The 26,844-nt window shown below is 39.9% G+C and overlaps 1 protein-coding gene across 1 annotated transcript in view; it reads right to left on the reverse strand.

Annotated features, from left to right (window-relative positions):
- LOC139721442 (ATP-binding cassette sub-family C member 4-like) overlaps positions 1–26,075 on the reverse strand; it is a 51,647-nt gene extending 25,572 nt beyond the window's left edge. The window contains exons 1-3 of the mRNA XM_071632757.1: positions 25,913–26,075; positions 9,542–9,652; positions 5,063–5,183 (exon numbers count right to left, since the gene is read on the reverse strand). Coding sequence (XP_071488858.1) covers positions 5,063–5,183; positions 9,542–9,652; positions 25,913–25,977 — 297 coding nt within the window. The 5' untranslated portion in view covers positions 25,978–26,075. The remainder of the gene's footprint in view (positions 1–5,062; positions 5,184–9,541; positions 9,653–25,912) is intronic.
- Positions 26,076–26,844: the final 769 nt, after the last annotated feature.

Consider the following 26,844-nt stretch of genomic DNA (forward strand, 5'->3'; position numbering starts at 1 on the left):
AGCTGAAGTCAGAGCAGACTCCGGGCTTTGTTTATCAAGTTGATCTCACTGAATCACAATACTTGGAAATATTTCTCTTGCAAGTTACCTTTAAAAAAATTAAATAAAAATGACTGGTATTCCTCACATACCAAAACAGAAATGAATAGGTCACGTATGTCAACATTCACTCTTTTTGCATTCATGAGCATTGTTCGTTAGGGACGCCAGTTACAAAGAAAGAATCTGAACTTTGATACTAGTTACACTGTACTAGGGCCTGAATTCAGGCTTTAGCTGAAAACTGGCAATCCCAAACATTTTATATGGAGTAGTTTATTGATGTGTAAACATTATCATGCTTAGTGCATACTTTGTATAAACTGACTTGCCCTGCGAAGTAACAGACCAAGAGGCAAGGCTTTGCTTGCTGTACAATGGGCAGTCAGGTTTAAAGGACAAGTTCACCTTCATAAACATAAGGATTGAGAGAATGTAGCAATATTAGTAGAACACATCATTGAAAGTTTGAGGAAAATCAGACAATCCATTCAAAAGTTATGAATTTTTGAAGTTTTTTTTGCAGTAACCGCTGGATGAGAAGACTACTGCAGTGTATGAATAACTGAGATGTCACATGCGTACAACAATATAAGGAAAATATAAAGAGAATTTCACAAAATTCCATCTTTTGAAAAAAGTACACATTCCCCTGACTCGTTACCGAAAAATGTTATGGGTAATATTATTCCCCTGCCTTTAGAAAGAGGCAAGTCAAGTGCTCTTTTATTATGTGAGAAAAGAGAAAATATGTTGAATTTTCTTTTACATTTTCTTTATACTGTTGTACGCATATGACTCACAAGCTTTAGTAGTCTCCTCATCCAGCGGTTCCAACACAAAAATTTTAAAAATTCATAACTTTTGCATCGATTGTCCAATTTTCCTCAAACTTTCACTGATGTGTTCTACTAATATTGTTGCATTCTCTCAAACCTTATGTGTATGAAGGTGAACTTGTCCTTTAATAGCATATAGTGCTTGTTGCTCAATAAGCCAGTTCACCATTAGCAATGGCCTGCAATGAACTTTGGACAGATTTTTCAAAACATGGATCCTTTACTACACCATTTATGCAATCTTTTGATACATTGTTTCTGTTATGTGTTCGAATTCTACGCATGCTTTGTTCACAAGTCAGTTTACAAGTCACTTTCAAGAGAAGGTCTGTGGCGACCTTTATCTGCCCATACATAGTCAGACTGGAACTGTGCCTAGCTTATATACCACTGCACAACACCTACAAATCTAGTAATGATAGGATGGCCAGTGATGTACAATGTACCTGTAGAAGAATTTGAAAGGAACATTTGCCAATGTCATGAACCACTCCAGTTGATATTTAATGTATTATCTGTGTAATTTCCATAAAATTATGTACAGAAATATGACAAATTACAAACAAAGGTTTGACACATGCCATGATTTTGACAGTTTTGACTGCACAACAATGAGAAATCAGTTGTGGCGCCTTTCAGTGCATATTATACAAATGATGCACAGGATAGAGTGCGTTAGTGGAGGCGTATAGTGCACTCGAGGGTATTTACAATTGTGAAACATGCACTACATTGTAAATACTCGAGAGTGAGCTACGCCTCCACTAACGCCACGAAATAATCCTGTGCATCATTTGTTTTATAAAATGGGTCGAAAATTCGAAAACTAACAGCATTTTTCAGCGTTTTTCACGTACCTTTGGGGGTCAAGACGTCCGAAGATGTTCGTCCCAAACATTTACGCACGTCGCACTCGGAAATCCCGCACATACAGTATAAGTATGATGGGGGGTTGGGTTTCCGGACACTTAAGTTCCCGCATGAAAACTTACTTATTTTACATAGAATATGCACCCTTTACCTTAAAGACTTGATATAAACTCCTCATATAGGCCTACTAGGTAACATACTCTGAAAACGGCGTGAGAATTAACCTGCTAAATCGTTGGATTTGCCCTTCAAAGTGACTCCATGTACGCGTCCGGTCCCACAACGCTTGGTCTACTGTACTGTACAAAGTGTACGTACATATATACGTACGCCACACATGTTATGCACAAGGGAAGAAAGGCCGGCCGGCCGGCAGCCTGAACTAGAAGTTGTTTACAGGATTGACAGCGCGTACTGTATGTATGCATGCAATTCAAAGGACGATCGGCAATAGGATTTAACCACGGTGGATTTAACACGCAGTGCGATGGGACTAGAATAACCAAAGCACATGTGACTCATTTCAGCGCTTCCTATTGGCTACATTCTTGAACCCATTTTATAAATATGAATCACACAGACATACACACTGCATATAATATCATTAGCTGCACTATGTCTGTACAAGCCTCTTGTATCATCTGTTTGGGCCAGGCAGGCATTTTTTTTTCTGTGCTGAGTCATTGTCACTAAAAAAGGGCAAGGGGGGGTCTCGAGGTCTCCTCTATTTAGCCACAGGTCTCAGAATACATAAAATAAGCTAGTCCTGAAATGGTTATGAATGTCTCCACTGATGTTAAAAAAACGACTTCCTCAAACTGTGCCCATCCTGTTTATCCACTTTTCCTGGAGGTTAAAAGCACTTTGTCATTGCTGTAGCCTCCGGCAAGTGTTTATACTTTGGCATTGATAACTGAGACAGACTACAGAAATATCTGTTTCATTTTGCTCTCTGAACTACATAGAGCACTCTCCAGGTACACTGAGAGTGAAATATGGTTTATCTGTATATCAATCAATTCATCAGGTCTTAGAGGCACTCAATCGTGGCGAGTGGTTTGTGCGGCACGGAGACGAACGCAACACGCTGCCTCCCCCATTCTGTATCAAAAGTAGTGACCCCCGAATGAGAATAGCGCTGGCTCAATGGGTCAGCGAACAACACGCTAGGCTACAAGAGCTCTGTGCTACAAATCTCCTAACCCAAAATGGCTGTCCGAGCGAGCCACGAGAGCATCCGAATGGACGCACACTCTCAGTGCGCATGCGCATGAGGAGAGGCCAAAAGAGCCACGCGTCTTCTGGCCTCTCTCCTCCAATCACCGCAGCTCGCGGTGACAATGTTTGTGTATGATGCGTACACACACACGCACACACACACGTGTCTCAGTGGCAGCATTGTCCCACACGTTTATGGATATAGCACCGAGTCTGGCATTGCGCAATTGCATGCACAAACTTCGGTCGTTCGGAGTTTACGTACCATAAGGGGTGACGCTCGGCTGCCTTTAGAATATTTTCTAACAACCTACAGTAATCATCATCAAATTGGCAACTCTGAAGTTACCTGCCTTATATCCTATAGGGCCTATCCAAAGAAATGGGTACTCTGAACTAGAGCATTCTCCAGGTACACTGAGAGTGAAATATGGTTTATCTGTATATCAATCAATTCATCAGGTCTTAGAATATTTTCCAACAACCTACAGTAATCATCATCAAATTGGCAACTCTGAAGTTACCTGCCTTATATCCTATTCTCATGGTCGGACATCCGGGTATTTTGCTTGTCACGGGGTCATGGATAGCGGTGGAGTGAAAACAAACAGTCGCGTGAGCCTGGAGTGGTAACGCTGTACGTGTCTTCTGCCGGGGCGCCCCGCGAGCATAGCGCTAGCGCAAGCTGTACTACTGTAGCTGTGCGGGCGGCAGGATTAGGCCCTAGGCCTACCCTAAATTAGGCCCTACCCTAAGCCTACTACAGTACTAACGTTAGGCCTGTAGACCTACCTGAAGTTTCTATGAGGTACTAAGTAAGCGTAGATATCGGGGTAGGGCCTACTCAAAGAGGTTCTACTGCACATCTGGCCATTTTGTCGGGTCGTTGATCCAGAGTCCTGCCGCGATTTCATACGGGCACAGGTCCAGTCCGACTGCCTTCAACTTGGCAAAATACCGGGACCGATCGATCGACAGGATCCAGATTATTAGAATATTGCTGGCAAGACATGATGCATGTATCTCATGAATGATGGCACAAATGACAAAATGAATAATGAAAAACAGTCCCCATGTCTGCGTAGAGTTGCACATAAATTATACGCGTCGCACATGCACAGCATGCAGTATGCGCATTATGCAGGCTTAGCGCTTGCAAGCTGTTTGTTTTCACTCCAGTCAACCGGAAGTGACGTGTAGCCGACCGCAAGAATAGGGCCTATCCAAAGAAATGGGTTCTCTGAATTAGAGCACTCTCCAGGTACACTGAGAGTGAAATATGGTTTATCTGTATATCAATCAATTCATCAGGTCATGGAATATTTTGCTAACAACCTACAGTAATCCTCATCAAATTGGCAACTCTGAAATTTACTGCCTTACATGTAGAGCCTATCCAAAGAAATGGGTAAAGTTGCTGCAAATCTGCCCAGAGTCTAAATCCAAATAGGGTGTATGTAAATTAACCTTAACCCTTAACCCTCAAAACTGTGTTGCCAATTTAGGAATTAGCAATGATTTCACCTGGCTTTCTAAAGACAGTATCCTAAGCCCCGTTTTAACAGAGCCTTGTTACAATGTACCACAACAATGACTTGGTGGCTTCTGGGTATCTTTTTTTTAACCATGCCTGTTAAAATGCGCCCCGCAAATTGTCGCTCGGAAGTTGTTGCGGCAACTTTTGCCAAATTCTACCCTGGCCAGTTATTAGAAAGATAATCATCATAGCAGCATTACCCTGACATTACCTAGGTAGCTCTAATGTTATGTAGAATGCAACGGCAGTAGCATTCATTTGATACACTATAACATCAAAGACAAAGAATGACTGGCACACTATGCGCTGCTGCAGATTAATTGCCAGAGGCAAGGAATTTTGTTTTCCTGATGTTGTACCTATAAGGTCTCTTTAAATGGGGCTTCAGAAATGTAGCTAACATTTGAATCCTGACATTGTAGGAATAAAGTCTCTTTTTCCAAATGGGGCTTAAGTAATGTAGCAAACATCTGAATCCCTTCATATACCAGTACTCACCTTGGCCACATATCAAAGTGCAATGTACTGCAAAATGTGCCTTTGCAACATCGTAACATACCTCAGCAAACACAATCATTCCCGAGAAAGCCAGGGGGCGCCAGAACGTCTTGGCCAGAGCTCGCAGAAGACTTGGCTTTTTGTGACGACATTCGGCTGACTGCAACTCCGTACGCCAATTCCTGCGTACAAGAGAATTGAATTTCAAGAGAAAAATGGGGGGGGGGGGGGGGGGAGTTGGATAAGAAATACCAAATCTGCATTAAGTCATATAACATTCAGGGGGTTGTAACCAAAGACTATCTTTTACTGTGCAATGAAACTTACAGAATCCAAGTTCGTATACTGCATTGCATTAGCTGTCAAATACTGACTGCTTCTCATTCATCCTGGTGTGACAGGGTACCTGAGCTTTCAATTATTACCGGTATCGTAACTATTATAAGACCTTTCATATTAGTTCACTGTTCAGTGTTGTGCTTGCAAGATTTTACTCTTTCATATCAGACTAACCTAAACTGGCAGTCAGGAATTCCACTTTCATTCCTTTTCTTTCACCCACGAGAGATGCACATCCAACATTGATGTCATCGTCATAGAAACCAAATACCTCCTCCCAGTGCATGAATCAGATTACAAGTTATCCACACAACACTATAGATTAGCATACAATACCATTTTAATAGGGCTCGAGCACAAGCTACATGTATTTGCCTTGTATGTACCATCGATGCTCAAAACAAGAATTCAGGGTTTTGTTCCTTGCAAGCCTGAGAAATCATTCAACTGTTCTATTTCCCTGCTCGTTTTGTGCCAGTCATGCTCAGTGGACATTTTTGAGTGTGCACCCATTATTCATCCGTGTCGTCAAAAAGCCTTACAAGTAAATTGCAATCACACGTACTCTTATTCTCTATCATTCTTTCTCAGAGTTTAGTCTTGGGATAAAATTGGCACTGGCACATTACCAATACTACCCACATTGTATTTAAAAGGTAAATTGCATTGGTCAAGTGGTTATCTGTAGCAATGTTCACACAGTCATATCATCCCAGATTTGGCAAAATAGCTCTTACACGTAACTGCAAGAAATATCACATGTGCAGTGTTTGTCATGGACCAATACATGTAGTTCAGTAGCTCTATACTCTAGATGATTAAATCAGGAAGTGCGATGGGCCGCATGCAACAACCCCGGCCCCATATCAGGCATATCTGGGTACATGTAGGTGTCCATTCATCGGAAGTACCTGTAATTTTGTGCCAGATCATCAAGCCTAACCATGAGTCCACTGTCAACTTCTGTAACACTGTTGCAGAGTATACATGAAATCTTATTCTTTAGCACTTGTGTTAATCACAATGATTTCTTGTGGTTAGGAACATTGCGCTATTAACTAACTTTTTGTTTATCCGGCTAACCAAGTGAGTTCCATTCACACTGTACTAACTTTTGGCCCTTGGGGCTCCAAGTGCTATCGTCAAACTCATCTAACTACAAGTTGACTTTAGATAGTTAGGATAGGACAAGGTGAACCCTATTTTTGTCATTCTTTTAATACTGAACATTCATCTTCATCTCATCATCAGTGCAACAAACTAGCTCCAGTTCTGCTTTTAAGAACCTCAGTAAAGACAATTTTTCATTCATTTAAGATACAGTACCTTGATGGTACATCCACTGTGTGATGATCCAGTTATTATGTATTATAGGACAGGTGTGTAACAGGTCTATTAATGTGGAACAAATTACAAAGTAGGTTTAGACAAAGAAAGCCCTTGTTGTGGCTCAAATATGTTTCAGAACACACAGGTAATTGTGAGGTCCCTTCTAGTGCAAGTCCCCTGACAGAAGGCCTACATGTACAACTCTGTACAGCGCTCTTCAGCAGGGAATTTTATCCCCACCACCTACAATGTAGTCCTCTGGAGGCGTAAAGGATGTGTTCCCCATAATAAATCTGCGTACACATGTGGATTTCTTGAATACAGCAATTTTAGTAGTACATATCAGAGAATGTTTGAGGAAAATCAGAAATCCAATCAAAAGTTAGGAATTTGTAAAGTTTCACTTGCCTGCAGACCACTATTCAAGATCATCTGATATTACACAAGCTCACTCTTCCTTTGTCAACCATCATGATAATAATCTCTTTTTGAGACTCCCAACTTCCGGACTACGGCTTAGTCATTTCTCTTCCTGCCTTCATAAAATAAAACAGTACGTGAAGCTGAAAATCAGTTCCTTTGGAAGCATCTTTACTCTATAGTTTTCACTTTCACTTACAATGTAGTGCATTATGTTCAACATTTCGGGGCCATATTCAGGGTTTTCACAAGTCACTGGTAGTATTAGAGCGCAAACACAGCTGCATCCCAACTCACTTTTAAATAAACAGTGTAAATTTCAAAACGCTGCAATGCACAAGAAGTTGTGTTTACAATTGCCGATTATCTCTAATCAAATTTACGGGGAGCACAAATGCAAACCATGCGCAGAGACACTTATAAAATACCGGTACTGATTGCCATCTCAACACCTTTCCAGTTCACATAAAAATGTGCATTCCTGGCTAGCCGCCATTTCAAATATTGTGCGATGTTCTGCTTTCAGTAGCTCGAGCTCCCTGTTGGTAATGCATGCATACTGACATATTAATGTATGAACAGCTCACAATAATACCGGTACCACTACCAGCTGTAAATGTCAATTGTCATCAACTACTCATACCTCCTCAAGTTCCCATAATTGGTGCACTAGTAAATTATAGAAAAAATATCAAACTGTATTATAAAAAATGCTGAACGTGTAGCTAGTCAAAATGTCATCGTGCACATACTCATTCAAAACTTCTGACAAAGCGTATACCTCAGTTTTGACCAGTCTGCTTAGGTTAAAGGGATCGTATAGTTTTGGTTGAGACCTAACTTGAGGTATCTAACATTTTTTGGTGAGATAATGAGAAACCTCTTATGAAATATGAAAGAGCATGTAAATCCATGAGGAATTCAACGTTTATTTGATGAAAATTGGTTTTGAAATGGCTGAGATATCCAAAACAGAGCGATTCTAAAAAAGTGTGGGACCCACATTTTATTACGATCACTATGTTTTCCTTTGTTTTTGGATGTTTCAGCCATTCCAAACCCGATTTTCATCAAATAAACTTTGAATTTCTCATAAAATGGTATGCTCTGTACTATTTCATAAGTGTTTTCTTGGTATCTTGCAAAAACTTAAAAGCCCAATTTTCATCTCCACCAATACTGTACTATCCCTTTAATAGCAAGTGCAAACACAGTGCACATTTGCAAAATCGGCTCTTTCTTGAGGTTAACAAAATTGAGAGTCAACAGTACCCTGGCCTCGTGAACAGCGTTTAGGATCAGCATTTTGAATCAGCATTTCAAAAAGTAGATTCTGCCTTTGGAAATTGAGTATTAATAAGTGCACCTTTTAGACTTCTCATCATGATCCTACACACATACACGCAGTGACTTGTGAGTACATTGTATACCTTGTTTCTATTTTTGACAACATGATGGTACCAAGAGATCTGTATTGTCTTCCTCCATACGTGTCCTTCCTTTCTTCCTGTCATATTATCAGCTCTTTAGTGAGCATTTACACTGTATGGCCTTGTTGTTTTATTTTGTTTTCTTTATTTATCACATACTCATGCCGAGGATTATGCCCAATGGTAACAGGACAGAACGTCTCTGAAATCAGATTTCTTATCTCTTTTTTTTTTTCCTTTGCTGCTTGAGAGGCAGAAAACATACAATGTACTAGTAAGTATTTTTGGCATTATTACCAGCAGTACGATGATGGGTCGTCACTTGTGGTCAAAGAGACTTAAACTATTAAAGACCTAACACTTCAGTATCAGTAAAACAATGTGTTCACACTGTCACTATCTGGCCACGGTAAGAAACTTAGAGATGAATCAGGCAATAATGAAATAAAGTGCTACAAGATAACTGAGTACTTACTATTATATAAATCTGTGAGTACAATATAGATGATGCCTGGCGGGGGAGGGAAGATACCGAATGTTCCACCCGAAGGGTTTGAAATGCTATTGAGGGACTTACAGCCTCTCGAAATAGCATTTCAAACCCTGAGGGTGGAACTGTTGGTACATCTTCCTGACAACAGAAGTCATCATCTGTTTTAATGGGTTAAAAGCCAAATCTGCTTTTTCACATTGTATGGAATAGGCAAATTTATCCTAGCGATTGCGTGAAAAACATGATTGTTCAATCGTTTGTTTTCTGTCATTTGTTACATGAAATATTTTCCCATGGGAGAACATTACATAAATGTTCTGCCCATGGGCGAACATAACGAATGTGCCTCCATCACATGACTGTGTTTAGTCAATCACTAACCGGTATTTGACTATTAAACCTATTTGATATTATACAATGTACATGTATAAATCAGCAGGGATGCCCACACTGCGAAAACGTCCACTTTTACAGTGATAAGAAGAGATTTTTTGAATATGGGCTAAGGTCCCAGTGGGAGGAAGCTCACCTCTCAAGGCTGTCGGCAAGGGCCTCTGCGGAGTCCGAGGGACACACCCTGTGAAGCTGTGGCATCTCCAAGGTATTTTTGTAGCCATATTTGAAGAGAGGCAAGAGCCAGCTGCAGTCGACAATTAGCAAATTAAATGAAAAAATAACATGAGGATGAGATTTTAGTCATCTATGAGGAAATTTACTTGCAAATCTGTGTTGACGTTTTATGGCCGAGAAGATTCCTCATGCAAAGAAATGAACAAGGACTGGATTTCTGTATTCTTTTCCCTGTCACACACAGACAGCCAGACAGACAAAGAGACAGAGACGACAGACACACAATGCTTCACTCTCAAAATGCAAATTAATGTGAAGAGAGCCCCTCCTTCATCCCCCCTCAAAACAAAACAAAACAAAACAAAACCACCAACCTGACTAATAAAGAAGTATATAGTATATAATTTGCAGAGTGTGAGTTAAGCAAAATACCCCTTGCCAACAAATACATACATGTATAAGTTGCACTCTTACACAAAAATGTAGGTGACATACAAGTGTACATCTATCAAAGTAGAAAAGCAGGGATCACAACAAAATTTTAATCCTCTGTCCCTTGTGCTATTATCAATGCTTCCCACAAGTTTAATCCAAATTTGTTCACAACTTTTTGAGTTATTATGCAAACAGACAAACTTTAAACAGACCAATGCCGATAAATGCTTTCATTGACATGTCTCCATAAAATACAGAAAAATAATCTTGTACTTTACAACAAGATCACATGAAAATATATCAATTGAATTTGGCAACTAAGGTAACATTTCACGAAATATTCTGCGGGCTCCATTCCTTTAAAATATTGCCATATCTCTTCAGTACCTTCGTATGATCAGAGAGCTATTGTTATAGAAAAGAACACACCTATTATCACTGCCATGTCAATAAATTCCCACTCAGCAAATATTTACTGGCCATGATATCTCAACTCTGAGATACTCATAAAAGATTGTAGACCCAGTTCTTATGTTTGATCTACCAAGTGGTTTGACATGTATTGTGATAAAATGTCACTTGACAATCTTTTCATGTTGCAAGAAAAAACAAAACAAAAACAAAACAGACAGAACAAACCCCTCCAATTCTGCCTTTTATAACATAAATCAAATTTCTGTTTACAGCCCTGTATGCCATTAAAAGAAAAGTTCCTTTTATTTCGAAACAGCACAGCTAGCATTTATGAACTTACCTGTATACTTTATATTTCTTGAGGTGTCTCAACAACAAGATTCATTACTTGCATACAGGTGTAGAGAGCTGTGATCTCATCACCTACGTAATGTGGTCCATTTAGCTTTTGTGTGCAAGACATGCCATGAAACATGATATATATTCACGATATGAAAATTTCTCGAATATGAGCCGATGGTCTTTCTCGCAGCATGAAATTTTCCCGACTTGCCACTGGCATCCAATGCATACATGTATTGTGTAGGCAAGAACTCTTGCTCGCATTTTAATTTCGTGAACGTTGCAGCTCGCCAAATTCGCTAAATTAAAATGCACGCGAACATATTCCTCGTTTTACAGTAGTCAAACACTTAAGACAGAATACAATGTAGATTGCCATTTGATCAGAACCCAAATGGAAGGAATCCCTCACCAGCAATAACAAAAATGACCTAAAAATGCATGAATTCTCTCACGTTTGTGTTGCAAATTTATGCACTGAATAACAATGCAGTATTCAAAGAGCTGCAGTTTGACAACACTGTCTGAATTTCAGTCCACAAATAGTATCATGTAAGGACAAACTATATGGTAAAACTTGGTATGCTTACAGATGAGTTCTGCTGATTTTATGAGCATCAATAAACAGAGCCAAAAGTCCAAAAGGCCTAGAGGTGGGGGAGTTAAATCACGATAAGGCTTTATAGCCTGCAAAGAAATGCACATATTGTAAATGTAATGCCATGTAAAACTGCCACTAGTCATGTACAGCTTTAAATTGTTTATGTACATGTGTGGAACAACATGCACCACACTGACCACAACTTCAAATTCCCTACAACAGTACACTATATGATGCAATTTTCCTTTGAAGTTGCCAAGATTTCATGGACAATACAAGTAGTTAGCTTTCCTTTCAAGTGGGAGATAAATTACCCACTACAAAACAGTGAACAGATACATACCTGGTGTCTGCTCCTTGTCACATGCATTCTATAAAAAAAAGGCATGTTTCACACTTTTTCAGAATTTCATGTACAGTACAAACTACATCTTCACTGCCTGCTTTCACTTTTCTTTTACATTTTTTCCTCCTTAATGAGGTACTTGGTCTCTGGAGCCATGCAGGTAAAAAATGAAAAAGAAGAAGAACTTAAGAGTCAATAAGATCTTGTGTTTTCAGATACAGACCTGTTTTTTGTTAGTGCTCAGCATTGTCGCTAATGCTGATCGTAAACATGATTTATGAGTTTCACTTTCTATTGATCACAGCTAGTTAAAAAAGACTGGCAGTCACTACCTGCATATTTCCAGCATTCTTTGTTCCACACTTTCTCTGATCTTGTATTTTGTTTCTTGACAGACAAAGGAAGATGACACACAGATAATATGTTATACCCCTTTCATAAACTCAATAATGCGGATAATACCGCATTATTTGGTCGTAAAATCGGAGCGGGGGATGAATTAGGCCAAGTAAGAAAAGAAAGTAGTTTCTCGTCCGGGTTTTTTGAGCAAGGCGATGAGGGAGGTCCTTACTATTTGATATCTTACTATTTTTTCGAGGATTGTCAAAATGAAAGTAATATGTGTTTATATGTGTGATATAAACCACTTATCATTTGAGTGATGCACAATTTAATACCAAATCTGCGTATATTGCTGTTTATGCATGACAAGTATACCAATTTAACTACACTGTGACTGTATTCATTCAGTCATATCAAGGATATGGAAAAAAAAAACACATGTTTTTTTAAACATAAAATATACACATTTATGCATCACTTGTTGAACCTACACCGTATGAATCCAACCATTATCTCTGGAAATGCATAGCATTATTTTTGCCTTTCAACACAACACAAACTTACTGAGTTAGATCTTTTCTCATATGAAAACTTATTCGCTCAAGGATTTAAAATGCCGCAGACAGTACTGCCCATTGTCAACCCTGTGAAACAACCACCTGATTTCCTTTTTACTGAAAGACAGAATACGAACCAGTTGAATACTATATTCACTATTTAAAGCCGTTCGCTGTGCACACGTGCGATTGAGATCGGTTCTCTCCATCACTCCACGATTTTTTTTTCCAGCTCCAGAACGCATGCTATGCTGGCTGGCTGGTCTCCTCTACTACAGGGAAACCCCGTTATAACGAGTTCGGTTATAACGAGGAACCGCGTATAACGAGGTGATCGCGTCGGTCCCGTTTTCCTTTGCGTGTAATGGCAGAACGAATCCGTTATAACGTGTTCGGTTTTAACGAGATTCCGGTTATAACGAGGACAATTTCGGTAAATCATTATAAAGAAAAACATAAGCAATTTGATCGGATATAACGAGGTTCCATTTCTTGACCAAATTGCCGCTTTCAAACACGCGACAAATGAAACATTGGAAACCGAAATCTCGCTATCCACGTCTTTTCCCGTTTGCAGAGAACCGTTCCTTCCATGTTTTCTTCTTAATCACGCGATAAGACACAGGAACACCTTCCGATGTTCCGACTAATTATTAAACATAATTATTCGGTTTTCTTTTTCGCGAGAAACGCGTGCGTGATATGAGGTCAGACCACAGCGCAACGAGAAAAAAATAGATAACGCATTCAAAAACTTTTCATGTAGCGACAATAAAATATGACCAAAAATGGACAATTGGAATGCGTGTGCAACTCATCATTATATCCTTTCCAATTTTGGTTCCAACTTCCAGTTCTTCTGCTGGTTTTGAGCAAATATGAGTTTGGATGATTAAAGCCGAAATCATAAAATCATCGCCCCGATCCTGCCGGGTGACAGTAGCGTTAAAATAGCTGAGTAACGCATGCTATAACCTATACTTAATCGGTGTTCAGAAAAAGAAGCAAAAAAATTTATTAGTTTGAACAGATCTGGATTTGTTCATTATCATTTAACAAATGATAATTTAAATATGAGTGGGTATGATCAAAGCAGAAATAATTAGTGAAATCATCGCGATCCTGCCAGGTGACACTAGAGTAAAAATAGTTGAATAACGCATGTTAACCTACTTAATCGGTGCTCGGAAAAAGAAACAAACGCATGTATTAATTTGAATAGATCTGGATGTGTTCATTATCATTTAACGAATGATAATTTAAATATGAATGTGTATGATTAAAGCCGAAATAATGAATGAAATCATCGCGATCTTGCCGGGTGACAGTAGCATAAAAATTGTTGAATAACGCATGTTAACCTACTTAATCGGTGCTCGGAAATAGAAACAAACGCATTCAACAGTTCACGAACGGATGTACAGAACGCGAAGAGATTTTCGGAAGAAAATAAAGAACGCATTTTTAATCCCTTCGAGCGCAACGATCATACATTGCATAAAATTACAGCCAAATGATTCATGAAATTATCGAATTCCGGCTGGGCACCAACAGCGTAAAATACCTCGCAAGTTAGCGGTAAACAACTCACGTATGTTACTCTGAAATCATCGCGATCTCGCCAGGTGACAGTAGCGTAAAAAAAGTTGAATGACGCATGTTAACTTAAATCAGAACTAGAAATGTCGCTAAGGCGACTGCTATGCCTCCGCCATAATGCATGATTCTCCTAATAGGTCTATAATAGTACATGTGGACAATGTATAATTACATTTTCACAATATTGGCAAAATATTGAAATTACATGTTTGTCACAAATGTGTTGAATGTTCACCTTCCTTTACCTTGGTTTAATTACATGTAGATGAATAGGGGAGCATGTATTTGACCCATTCATAAGTGTATGAATACTGTAATTTTCAAGGTATGGAGAAAAAGTGTAATTTCTGTATTGAAAAGTACACTGTTACCATTTTCTTTTGGCCTTTGACCCTAAAATTCATAGGATAGTCACTGTCAGGCAGAACATGCATAAATATGTAGTAAGTTTTAAGATAACTTGAGCCACTTCTGAGATATGGAGAAAAAAAGTTAGTTCAGCACTTTCCCTTGATCTTTGACCTTTTGACCTTTGAGGCAAACCCCCGCCCCCCCCCCCCCCCCCAAAAAAAAAAAAGAGAAAAAGAAAATGTCCAGATAATCTAGATTATACATGCATACACCAAGTGAAAAAAAAAAATGCTGGCATTACATAAATACATGTATGATGGAAATAGTAAAAATTTGAAGTGTAGCACTTGACCTTTGACCTCTGACCTTTGACCCTATGAACCCTAGATTCTCTAGATAATAACTGCCAGTCAGTACATGTATATATACTATGTTCCATGAAGATACCTTGAACAATTTCCAAGGTATGGAGAAAAAAGCAAAGTTTTAATATTATAACTTGACCTTTTGACCTTTGACCTTTGACTTCATGACCCAAAACTTTCACCAGAGAATCTTAATTGGGTAATACATGTATACACTAAGTTTCAAGAAAACATCTTCAGGCATTGCATAGATATGGAGGAAATAGTGACATTTTACGTATTTGACCTTGACCTTTTGACCTTTGACCTTGACCATGTGCACCCAAAAGTTGATAGGCCCAACTTCACCCCCTAATACACATACATGCCAAGTTTCATTAGGATACCTTAAAAGGTTTTGATAGTTACCTTGTCCACAAAATTTATTACGGACGGACGGAAGGACGGACGGACGGAAGGACGGACGGACGGACGGACGGACGGAAGGACGGACGGACGGACGGACGGACGGACGGACAACCCGAAAACATAATGCCTCCGGCACCACTTCGTGGCGGAGGCATAAAAAGAAACAAACGCATTTATTAGTTTGAATAGATCTGGTACAGATTTGCGTAAACAGGATGACAACCTCCCACATTCAATCCTGTCACATATTTTCAAGAACGGTCGTACAAAACGCAAAGAGATTTTCGGAAGAAATTAAAGAACGCATTTTTAATCCATTTGGGCGCAACGATATACATTGTACATGTGTACAAGATTACAGCCGAAATGATTCATGAAATCATGGCATTCCCGCTGGGCACCAACAGCGTAAAAATACCTAGCAAGTTACGGTAAACAAGGCCTGTATGTTACTCTACAGTATATATTTGCCCCCATATTTGCGCTGGTGTTTAGAAAAAGCTTAACAAACAAGAATTACAATAAAGAACTAACTTATCATTTCAGCCTCTATTTCTTCGTCTAATTCACAAATAATCTCCCTTTATTCTCTCAATAATAACGCTCAATAATTGTGTAATAACAACGCAAAGGATATCTTTAAGTTTCATTGATGGGTATATGACGTCATGCTTATGTTTTTCTTTGTTATGGTTATAACGAGGTACCGGTTATAACGAGGTAATATCGCCGGTCCCACGGAGCTCGTTATAATGGGGTTTGTGGTTACATTGCGCAATCAATCTAGCAGCACATGAAGCGGGCAACAGCACGAGAGAAATGTACAGAAGGTGCTCAACGTCCTGTCTACATCACGACGTACCGAGTGCGCTGTACATCACAGCCCAGGCCCGCCCATCCAACTACAGTTCAACTGTTTTGTGGGTCATTCCTTCTTGCCGAGCTCGCAGTGTGAAATGCATGCGTTATTACATACGCACTACAGAAGCTACAGCTGTACTACAGCTAAGTAGAGGACGCAAGGCGTAATTAGAAATAAGACATCACGATTGGTAGGTGAATTGTTGATTTTTTTTTTTCGGCGGCCGAAAAAATAGTAAATATCAAAAAAGTCGATGCGGCAACTGAAAATCGATGCGGGCGGGGAGCGGGCTGGGACGAGAATTATGAATTTCTTGGTATTTTCAGCGCCATTTTGAAAATAGTAAATAGTAAAAAAATCGATGCGGCAGCCAAAATCGATGCGCGCGAGGACGAGAAACTGGTTTCTTTTTTTACTTGGCCTTATCCGTTTTTTTTCGACCCTTCTATTATCCGCATAATAGCAGCATCGGGACCAGATTTGGAGTTTGTGAACGCTAACCCAAATAATGCGGATAATTGCCGGGGTGCGGTCAAAACGTCACCTGTCTTTCCCGCAGGAGGGATGTGTGCAGTCACCATGACGATTATCCGCCATTTTCAGGACGGGTGCTCGAAAAAATAATGCGGATAATTTTCAGAGTTTGTGAACACATTTTTTATTGAAATGTCCGCATAATTCTTAGGCTGATAATTGGAGGATGAGTTTATGAAAGGGGTATCAGACTGAGAATTGCTACTTCTGCAAACCAGCTTTGACACAGATCGCATGCCTATTGAGTCTTGTTATTCTGTATTATAAAATGGGTTCAAGAATGTAGCCAATTGGAAACGCTGAAATGAGTCACGTGTGCGTGCATTAATTTCTCACAAACATGCACGGCCTGACGTCACAATGTTTCCACTAGCAGTGCGCACTCAATAAGTTGTAACAAGTGCGTCGCGCGCTACTATACGCGCTGTCAATCCTGTAAACAACTTCTAGTTTGGGCTGCCGGCCGGCCTTTCTTGTGTGCATAACATGTGTGGCGTACTCTTATACGTACAGTACTTAAATGTGCGGGATTTCCGAGTGCGACGTGCGTAAATGTTTGGGATGAACATCTTCGGACATCTTGACTCTTGAGCGAGTGCTACATGTAGCTGACTGGTATTGACCCACAAAGGTACGTGAAAAATGCTGTTAGTTTTCGACCCATTTTATAAAATAAATGATGCACAGGATTATTTCGTGGCGTAAGTGGAGATGCAGCTCACTCTCGGGTAAATACAATGTAGTGCATGTTTCACAATTGTAAATACCCTCGAGTGTGCTACATCTCCACTAACACACTCTATCCTGTGCATTATTTGTATACTGTTTGGGGGTAATAGCAGCTGATTTCTGTCTTTACAGTTTTCAAATTCTTTAGATCTGTTTGAAGGACAGAGCTACTGTATGCCTAGCCTAAATGCTCAAAGCATATAAAAACGCCACTAACCAGACAAATAAAATGAATGGCGCTTGGCTGTACAGAGCCCAAGAAGTCGTGAAAACAAGATTTCTGAAGTTTGGTGACTAATTTTTAAGGTTTTCAAATTCTTTACTCCTCTCTACTCTTTTAATTTTCTTTTAAAACCAATTCACACAAGCCCTTTCCTATTCATCTTGATTTTTATTCCAAGTGAAGAATTCCAAAATTCTTTGAATTGCTTGATTAAGAATGCATTCTCCTGATCCTTCAAAATTTGGCAATGCATTCATGTATTTACAGTTACTGATCGATTCTATCTCAAAATGGCAATGGTGTCTAAATTTGTTTCTGATTTTCTGCAGATTGAATGACTTCAACCTGTTCCTACAACCTGTCTGTAATATTCTTTAGAAAAATTACTCAGCAGTACTTTGGCCCGGACATACGTTCAGGCAAATGGGGGAAAAACCTTGTGTAGTACCATGCAGATTCAATTTAATTCAAGATTTATTCATTCTGGTATCAGATCTGTCAAGATACAGGAATTACACAATGAATGAAAGCAAGAGAATATTAATACAGATTTGTAAAGATGGAATCAATTAACACCCTCTGTACAAATGCACATTTGTAAAGATCACAACAGCCAAACAACAAAATTTGTAGAGATGGTGACATTTGATTAAAAAAAGAAAGGGAAAAAAAAATTGAAGATCACAGCCTGGAATGGTGAGTTTGCACAATTCATGAGACTTTATATAAAACAGTGCTCTGATAGGATGGCATGTTTGGAGAAGTTAATTAGTACATGTGACTTGTGTTATGATGATGCGATAATAAAACATTACATTTGATACACGAAAATGTCACGATGCAAGAAGGGTTGGTACAACACAGAAAGTAGGCCTATAAACTTCCAATAAATAATGTACAATATACGTACTTGTACAGTGACTGTGTACAATGTACGTGAATACCTTGGTTGATTCCATGGTAATGCAAATGACATTCCCCCTGTAGAAGCGGAAATTTTCGCGGTGCTGAAATTTTCGCGCATTTCGCGCAACCAGAAACTAGCGCGAAAATAAAAGCACGCGAATATTTTTGCTTGCCATGCGTTCCTGTGCGTGACGTCTTGATTCCGCCGAATTAAAAACACGCGAAACTCTTCTGACCCGGCCAAGCGCGAAAAATTAGTCGCGCGAAAATATCCATTTTACAGTAACCCATTGAGGACGAGTCCTGAGTATACTCGGGCAAGATATGTGGGAAATGCGTGTTGTAGCAAAATCAGTCCATCCTCATTGGGTTGACGGAACTGGAGCGGCCGCACAGAAACGTCGTTAGCACAAACAGCGCACTAACAGCACTGATAGCGACGATTTGGCCGCACACAAGAGTGCTGTTAGTCAAATTCAAGGGAGGGCCCCTTTTTTTTTTGCACCCATATAGGACTACATAGGAGTAGGGCCGACAATGGGTGTCACCACTCTGGGCCCCGACCCCGGAAGTGGCGCTTGAAAAAAAGAAAGAAATGAAACTTTTGAGCGCGGTAAAGGCCTTTGTTTTTGCCCTGAAGACCTTTTTTTCTTTTCTTTTCTTTTTTTTCTTTTGTTTTGTTTTTTTGCTTGTCAGCTGAAGAAACCCGGAAGTGGAATGACAAAGGCGTGCTGAAGACCTATTTATTATCATTGTTGTTGTTGACATTATTATTATTATTATTATTAGTAGTAGTAGTAGTAGTAGTAGTCATAGTAGTAGCATTATCATTATTATTATTATTATTATCATTATTATCATTATTTCTGAAATTTGGCAAACAAGTATCAAAAATATTGTAGCATTTAAAATCTGCAAAAGAAACATTTTTTTTTCTCATTTGTTTATATTATCCTTGATGGGAAGTTATTGCAAAGATGACATGTTTTTAGGTACAGTTGTGTTTGTAAAGAAGAAAATAAGTAGCTTAGTGGAAATGTATTGAATCCACCCAGAGAGGGAGACAGGCATTGTTATGTGTAATCGCCTCCAGGCAAGAGTGAATGTCAGGGATACTTGGAATGCCAAGACTCGCCCGAAGCTACTAGTCCATGGGCCAGGCCAGATACTGGTACCATCTGAGGTGGCAAAACCTTTTTGGTGTCATTTTGTTTGTCGGGCATAGATATGCTTATCAAGCTATGATAGCATTTCCAAATGAGTAGCTTAGTCATAGTAAATGAATTTTTAACCAATCTGGTCTCGTTGCTATTTCCCTATACTTCTGAATCGAAACTAACCGCCTTACAAAGAAGAGCACTGTCTTCTGTATGTTCCATAGAGCTGTAAAATGCAGCTCTATGGTATGTTCACAGGTGTTCTGTTGTAAACGCGGTGCGCTTAGTCTTTATTCAAGGCAGCGAAGGGAATATCCAAAGGTTATGATGTCCACAGCGCTTAGTCCTTATTCTAGACGGCGAAGGGAATATCCAAAGCGTATGATACAGTGTATATCCTTTTATCTAAAAACAACAACAACAACAAAAGCAATTCCTAGTGAATTTTACCGTATTTTTCAATCATTTATCATTTTACGGTGAAAACGCTACGGTGAAAACGCTAATACCACGCCAATGTCGCTTTATTTCCCTCCAACAATATAAGATAATGCAAAAACAATGTACCGGTACACTACGATACATTATAATGAATGATATTGTAAATGAACAGAGTGATTTTTGTTTAAAACTGATGTATTTGTTGATAGGGTAGTATAAAAATAGTATACTGTAAAAGTGGAAATTTTCGCGGTGTTCAAATTTTGGCGCATTTCGCGCAACCAGAAACTAGCGCGAAAATAAAAGCACGCGAATATTTTTGCTTGCCATATGTGCCTGTGCGTGATGTCTTGATTCCGCGGAATTAAAAACACGCGAAACTCTTCCGACCCGGCCAAGCGCGAAAAATTAGTCACGCGAAAATATCCACTTTTACAGTAGATAATCCCTTTTATGAGGAACTTTAGATATGATAACGGTACATTGGTCTAGATAAAGAACTAAGCGCACCGCGTGACAGCTGTGGACATCATAACCCTTTGGATATTCCTTTCGCTGCCTTGAATAAAGACTAAGCGCACCGCGTTTACAACAGAACACCTGTGGACATACAGAAGGCAGTGCTCTTCTTTGTATAGCGGTTTAGTTTCGATTCAGAAGTATAGGGATATAAATACGAGACCAAATTGGTTAAAAATTCATTTATTATGACTAAGCTACTCATTTGGAAATGCTATCATAGCTTGATAAGCATATCTATGCCCGACAAACAAAATGACACCAAAAAGGTTGTGCCACCTCAGATGGTACCAACAACCCATTTTTCGGGTCTTGGCCCATGGACTATACAGGTTGTATTGCTACAGTGTAAGAGAGAGTCACTCTTCAATTTGGCAGCAGAGAGTCAAGTTGTGTTCTGAGGAGCCAACAGGCTATGGCCCCCGAATTTGAGTTCTGTTAATTTTGGGAGGAGTTGTGTGCCTACAATGGTGGTGAGGTGAACAGTTTTTCTATCAGTTTTATAAGTAGCCTTTAAGAAAGCCACAGTATTATTTTGTACTTGGAGAATATTATCTAAATGTCAGAAAATCTGAGAAAGTTGAAATAGTTAGATACGTGTGTTCAGAAACTGCAGAATAACCGAAGTTACTTTCAAATAATGGTGTCTGTGATAGAATGTGAATGAAGTCTATCAGTAAATGTTATTTCATATAAATATTTGATATTTCTGATATAGATGTATGTCGATGTGGAACGGATAACAGAAATTAGAATTTGAACCGGAGTAAATGATTATTTATTCAGAGGTAATCTGAATTAGTTATAGAGTAATTATTGAAAATGTATAAGCGATGAGATTTATAAAGTATGGATTGTAACTGCGGAGCTGTATGAAATTTGGATATGGTTTTCAGTTAGTGGAAATTTGTTCCAATTTCTGAAGGGTCTTATCCCGAGTTCATACTCCTACCCCGAGTCCCTGTGCTGCACCTACTCCGAGCTCGTGTCTCACATCAAGTTCGTACTACACATTTGAGTTCACACTCCACATCGCAGAGAAAGAGGGGTTGTTTCAATGCCATGGTGCCGTCAATGCAGGATTGATAAGACGAGCACCACAGTATCTACCCATACTGGGGATGCAGTATGCGCGCTGCCTCATGAACATCGGATGTTTCCTTTGGGCCGCTGTCATTGCACGAGCCACCATCGCACGAGCCGTCATCGCACGAGTCATCGCGGTTATGCCACCTCAATGACGTCACAACACGACCATCTATAATTGCTGAATGGACTGGACTTCAGTCGTCAATTAACACAGGAAAGTGTACTTATATTTTTTGGACTGACTTACGAAACAGTTTAATTTCCGGAGACTGATGTCAATGTTGCAATAACTCATTTGTAATGGCAACAATCCAATTGTAATACACAATTTAGTTATAAATATAATAAATGTAATTTTGTAATGATTCAAATGGCTACGTCATAGCTCTCTTCCATTGGTCGTGACAATCATCATTATCATCATTATCATTTTTATTATCATTATCATTTTTATTATTATTATTATTATCATTATTATCATTGCTTGTCAGTGGAAGAAACTCGGAAGTGGCAGCCGATGTTGCGTTGAAGTCCTTTTGTTTTGTTTTGTTTTGTTTTTGTAAGCTCATGAAAACCCAGAATTGGGCCCCTCCCCCCATCCACTTAAATGAAAATGTGGCGGCAGCCATGCTCTAAAGAAGGCGACAATGTACGGATGATATCGAACTATTTATATCACGTCACTCACGAAGACAACAATGCACTGGCCACTGCGTTGTGCTGCCCCTGCATCAACAAGATGCATCAATCTATACAGTTGTAAGTAGATTATTAGGCACAAATCGCATCTCAGATTTTGCCTAACTCTATGGCTTAAATCCACTGACAGCACCCTAACAGCGCACGTGTCTAACAGCGCTCTAACAGCGCTTTCTGTGCGGTGATTTTGCCCGTGCCGTTAGTGGCTGATCTGTTAGTGACTTGGTGGCTTCTACTTCTACTGTACTTCTACGTGGATACTCAGCAACGTCTAAAGCTGGATATATATATTACGCCGAGGTGGCGCTAACAAACCTCCCACTAACAGCATTTCTGTGCGGCCGGTACTGGTTTACAATATAATATAACCAGGTACTGCAATTTTAATAACAACAGCAACAACAAAAGAAAGTACAGGTAGCAGATGATGTAGAAGAGTCTACCTGCCTTTTAAAAAATATTAAGACACAAACCTCCTATTAGCTCGCTTCCCGAGGAGGTATTGTCTCATAAACAATACTATACAACGTGATGAACAATACCTACACTGTAGCTGATGATGGGATGTGTCGCCATCAACGAAAAGCATGCACACTGTCGTGAAGGACAACTGCCACAAAGACAAATGCGACTGAAATCAATACCAATATCGCAGTCAATCATCATGACATGTGACAGCTCCTGTTTTTTTTTACATGCTTTAGAAGGAACATCTTCCCCACATTGCAGCACGTTCACCTCTCTGCCATTTAAGTACATGATGTACAAAAACTTTTATTTTGCCCTCCTCTTTTAATTTGCGTGTGTTCACACTGTATTCTGCACTACACGTGTTCTCGTGACCGCGCACCTCACAGCATTCAGTAAGACTATACTCTACTAAGAGGGATTTAATGGAAGAAGAAGAAGAAATGTACCCCAGCGGGCAGCGAATGAATCAGGCACCCATGAATCCTACAAATGCATGAATCTACATGTATCAGGCCTTAAACACGTTGAAGACAGACTGATTTTGCTAAAACACGCATTTCCCATCGAGACACTTGCCCGAGTATACTTGGGACTCGTTCTAAACGGGTCAAACAGTTAACAGTTACTCTACGAACCACTTTCCTGACAGGCTGCATAGCGCTGAAGTTGTTTTAAAGGGGATGGCTAGTAACTGATCAGTGGGAATCAGTGGAAATGCTGGGGGATGATTGTTCCATATCTTTGTTGCGTGAAAATTATTTGCTTCAGAACGGTCTCATATATTCAAGCAATATGCAGTTTAATGCCCCGTCACTATACAGGCAAGCTTACATGGAAATATTAAACTTTATTTGATTATGAGACCATTCTGAGGCAAATAATTTTCACACAACAATAGATATGTACTCTTAAATGAATCCCACAAGGATTGGAACAATCATCCCCCAGCATTCGCACTGATTCCCACTGCAGTTACTAGCCACCCCCTTTAAACATAATTGCAATTACAATTCAAATCATTGTTTCTTCACACCGCATAAAATTAGTTAACGGATTCTATAATTCTGAATTTCAGAGTAAGGAGGGGAGGTTTGGCTTCTTTCCAAGTTCCATCACTCACTCATGAGCCTTCTTTTTGCAGGAGTGATTGGAAGGTCAATGTACAGTAATCATAATCTCGACACCAAAAAATATGATTGCAGTTCAGTTGATGTTAACAGGGTCATTTTGGTGCTTAATTATGGGGAAACGTGACTGAAAAACACCTCTGGACCATCATTTGAAACACCATTGGAATTAAGTTTCAAATCACCTTCCTCGATTCCAGATCACATTTACATGCATGGCAAGTTAGGTTTTACAATTTGAAACACAATCCTATAGTTTGCTCACCATAAAATCTTGATTTTTTCTATCAAAAAAGCCATGTGGCATCCAGCACAAAACATGGCATCCAGCACAGATGACAGCGACACTCATGCAACACAACGCTATGTACAGCTTAAATACACAAATTTCCTGCCGTGCGTATGCAAGCTTGCTCTGAAAACCCCATAGCTTGAATGGATTGCATGCTGTCTGCACTGGATGCAGCGGGACGCTTGCACGAAAGGTACCCAAAGGCTAGTGGATTGCGGAGCACCAAGGAAAGTAAACCTGTAATAAAATACTATAAAAGTGGATATTTTTGCGTGACTAATTTTTCGCGCTTGGCCGGGTGAGAAGAGTTTTGCATGTTTTTAATTCTGCGAAATCAAGACATCACGCACAGGAACATATGGCAAGCAAAAATATTTGCGTGCTTTTACTTTCGTGCTACAGTAGTTTCCGCAAAAATGTCCACTTTTACAGTACACAATTTGCTAACAAATTTGAGTACCCACCTACTCTATTACTGTGGAAAAGAAAATTAGGATAAATTGGAATACTCAGAATAGACCATATGACAAGACCAGGCAGGTTTAATAGTTCTGATTTCAATTTTCTCTTAACGAATACTTTAATGAAAAATGATGACATACAGTGTATTAAACAGACTTCACTTTCATGGGGCTGATACATGCGTGGAGAGGCAAGAGCTGCAGAAAAAGTACCAAAAATTCTGAGTTGGATCAGGCCTAAAATTGAATATACAGCTGTACTACTATTGTAGGTGCTACAGCCCTGCATTGAGCGAACCCGTTGGCACCTGTGTTTTTGTGGGTCGCTGCACATCGGTTGATGAAAACTCAATTTTTGTCAAAAAGCCAAGACAGAAATTTTTCCTCTTTTCAGCATGGAGAGAGAGTGCATCATGTGTGTGTAACAAAAGATCATTGTGCGAACTTGCGACAATACAGACATCGATAATTCACATGTCAGACAGATGTGAGATGGATGAGAAGTGAACGGGGGACGAGAAGTGAACAGGGCAGGGCCGGGTACGTGGCTTAATACAAAAGGAGCATCTCGCCCCGAGGGCCTCATGAGCACCCAAGCCATGCTCATTTAATTGAGGAGAGCTGTCCGAGAGTGAGCCTCTGGCCCCTCTTATGTCGTTATGAGCGGGTTTCCCAGAATGACAGAGTACACAACCCTGGTACAGTACAACTACTTAGTAGGCCTGGAGTCACAGTTCGCAGCGAGTTCAGCAGCTCTCATTAGTCTAGATAGGGAAGAAAGAAAGTCATCTGTACTGAATGTAATTGAGACTTTAAAGTCCCAATCTTACCGCGTTACATACAAAAATGCCTAAAATACTTAACGTTAGAACGTCTAGCATTAACCTGCTGATTTTCAGCAGGGAGCATCCATAAGGACGAGGTTTACCGGCATTTGCCGATTCATCATCATCATCACTCAGAAGTAGCTCAGTTCATCAGCGACTGACACTACCCCACAACAGTATCAGTATCGCCACACATCATCTCGCATCAACCAGAGCAGAAATTACCGACTCACCAGAAAAACATCTGTGCTAAACACGATCTATCTGCAGCGACTGGGTTAGGTGGACCGTCCTCCATTATTCAGTTAGTTTACACCAAAAGTCTACTACGATTTCAGACTATAACTGTATCGACTTCAATTGATCTTCACCAAGCGTTCACGGTTTTCTGTAGGGTCTACACATGTAACCCCAATCGCGCATAGCGGAATAAGCTCTGCTAGCTTGTCTCGTACCGTTACCGCGTACCGTACCTCGAACCTGCATGCAACCAGGGAGGTGAGAGGAAATACGAACGTTGATCTGCTGTGGTTTCGCAAGGCAAGGAAATGGGAGTTCTTATTACGTACGCGTCACGTTATCTACCTGCGCCGCTGCTTGATGCTGCTCTCGAGAGAAGGAGCAGTTAAAAAAAAAAAAAAAAAAAAAAAAAGTGTACAGTACTAACAACTGCCAGATTGCGTAATAACAAGCCACTCGCTAGTCTCAGCTCAAGTGTACATTGTATAGTCAACAACAAAAGTAATTTACGGAAACATGTATACTACAAGACTCAATAATGACCGGCGAAACAGGGGGGTGGAGCGGGGGGGGGGGGGGGGGGGGGGGGGTGGGTGGGGGGACGGGGCACTTTTTGTGCACCATCCAAAGGATCGATACTGTACGTAACATGTCATCACTTTGGGCCCCCACTTTTTTAAACCCGGAAGTACGTATATAAATGGTCACTAAAAAGAATTAGAGATCTTGTTTTTGCTTGTAGCTCATGAAACCCGGAAGTCTGGATCTGGATGAATACGCTGAAAAACTCTGGATACTAGTGGATAGAGTACCACTCAGTCCCACCCCCCCCCCCCCACCTACCATTCAACCAACACTCAACAGTGGGCTTGACAAACATTTTGCTTGAATGATAGTAGACTTACAAATACTGATGACAATTTAT

The sequence above is a fragment of the Diadema antillarum genome, unplaced genomic scaffold (assembly GCF_040938485.1).
Source record: "Diadema antillarum isolate AM-2024a unplaced genomic scaffold, OU_Dant_1.0 scf00000143, whole genome shotgun sequence".
Taxonomy (NCBI): domain Eukaryota; kingdom Metazoa; phylum Echinodermata; class Echinoidea; order Diadematoida; family Diadematidae; genus Diadema; species Diadema antillarum.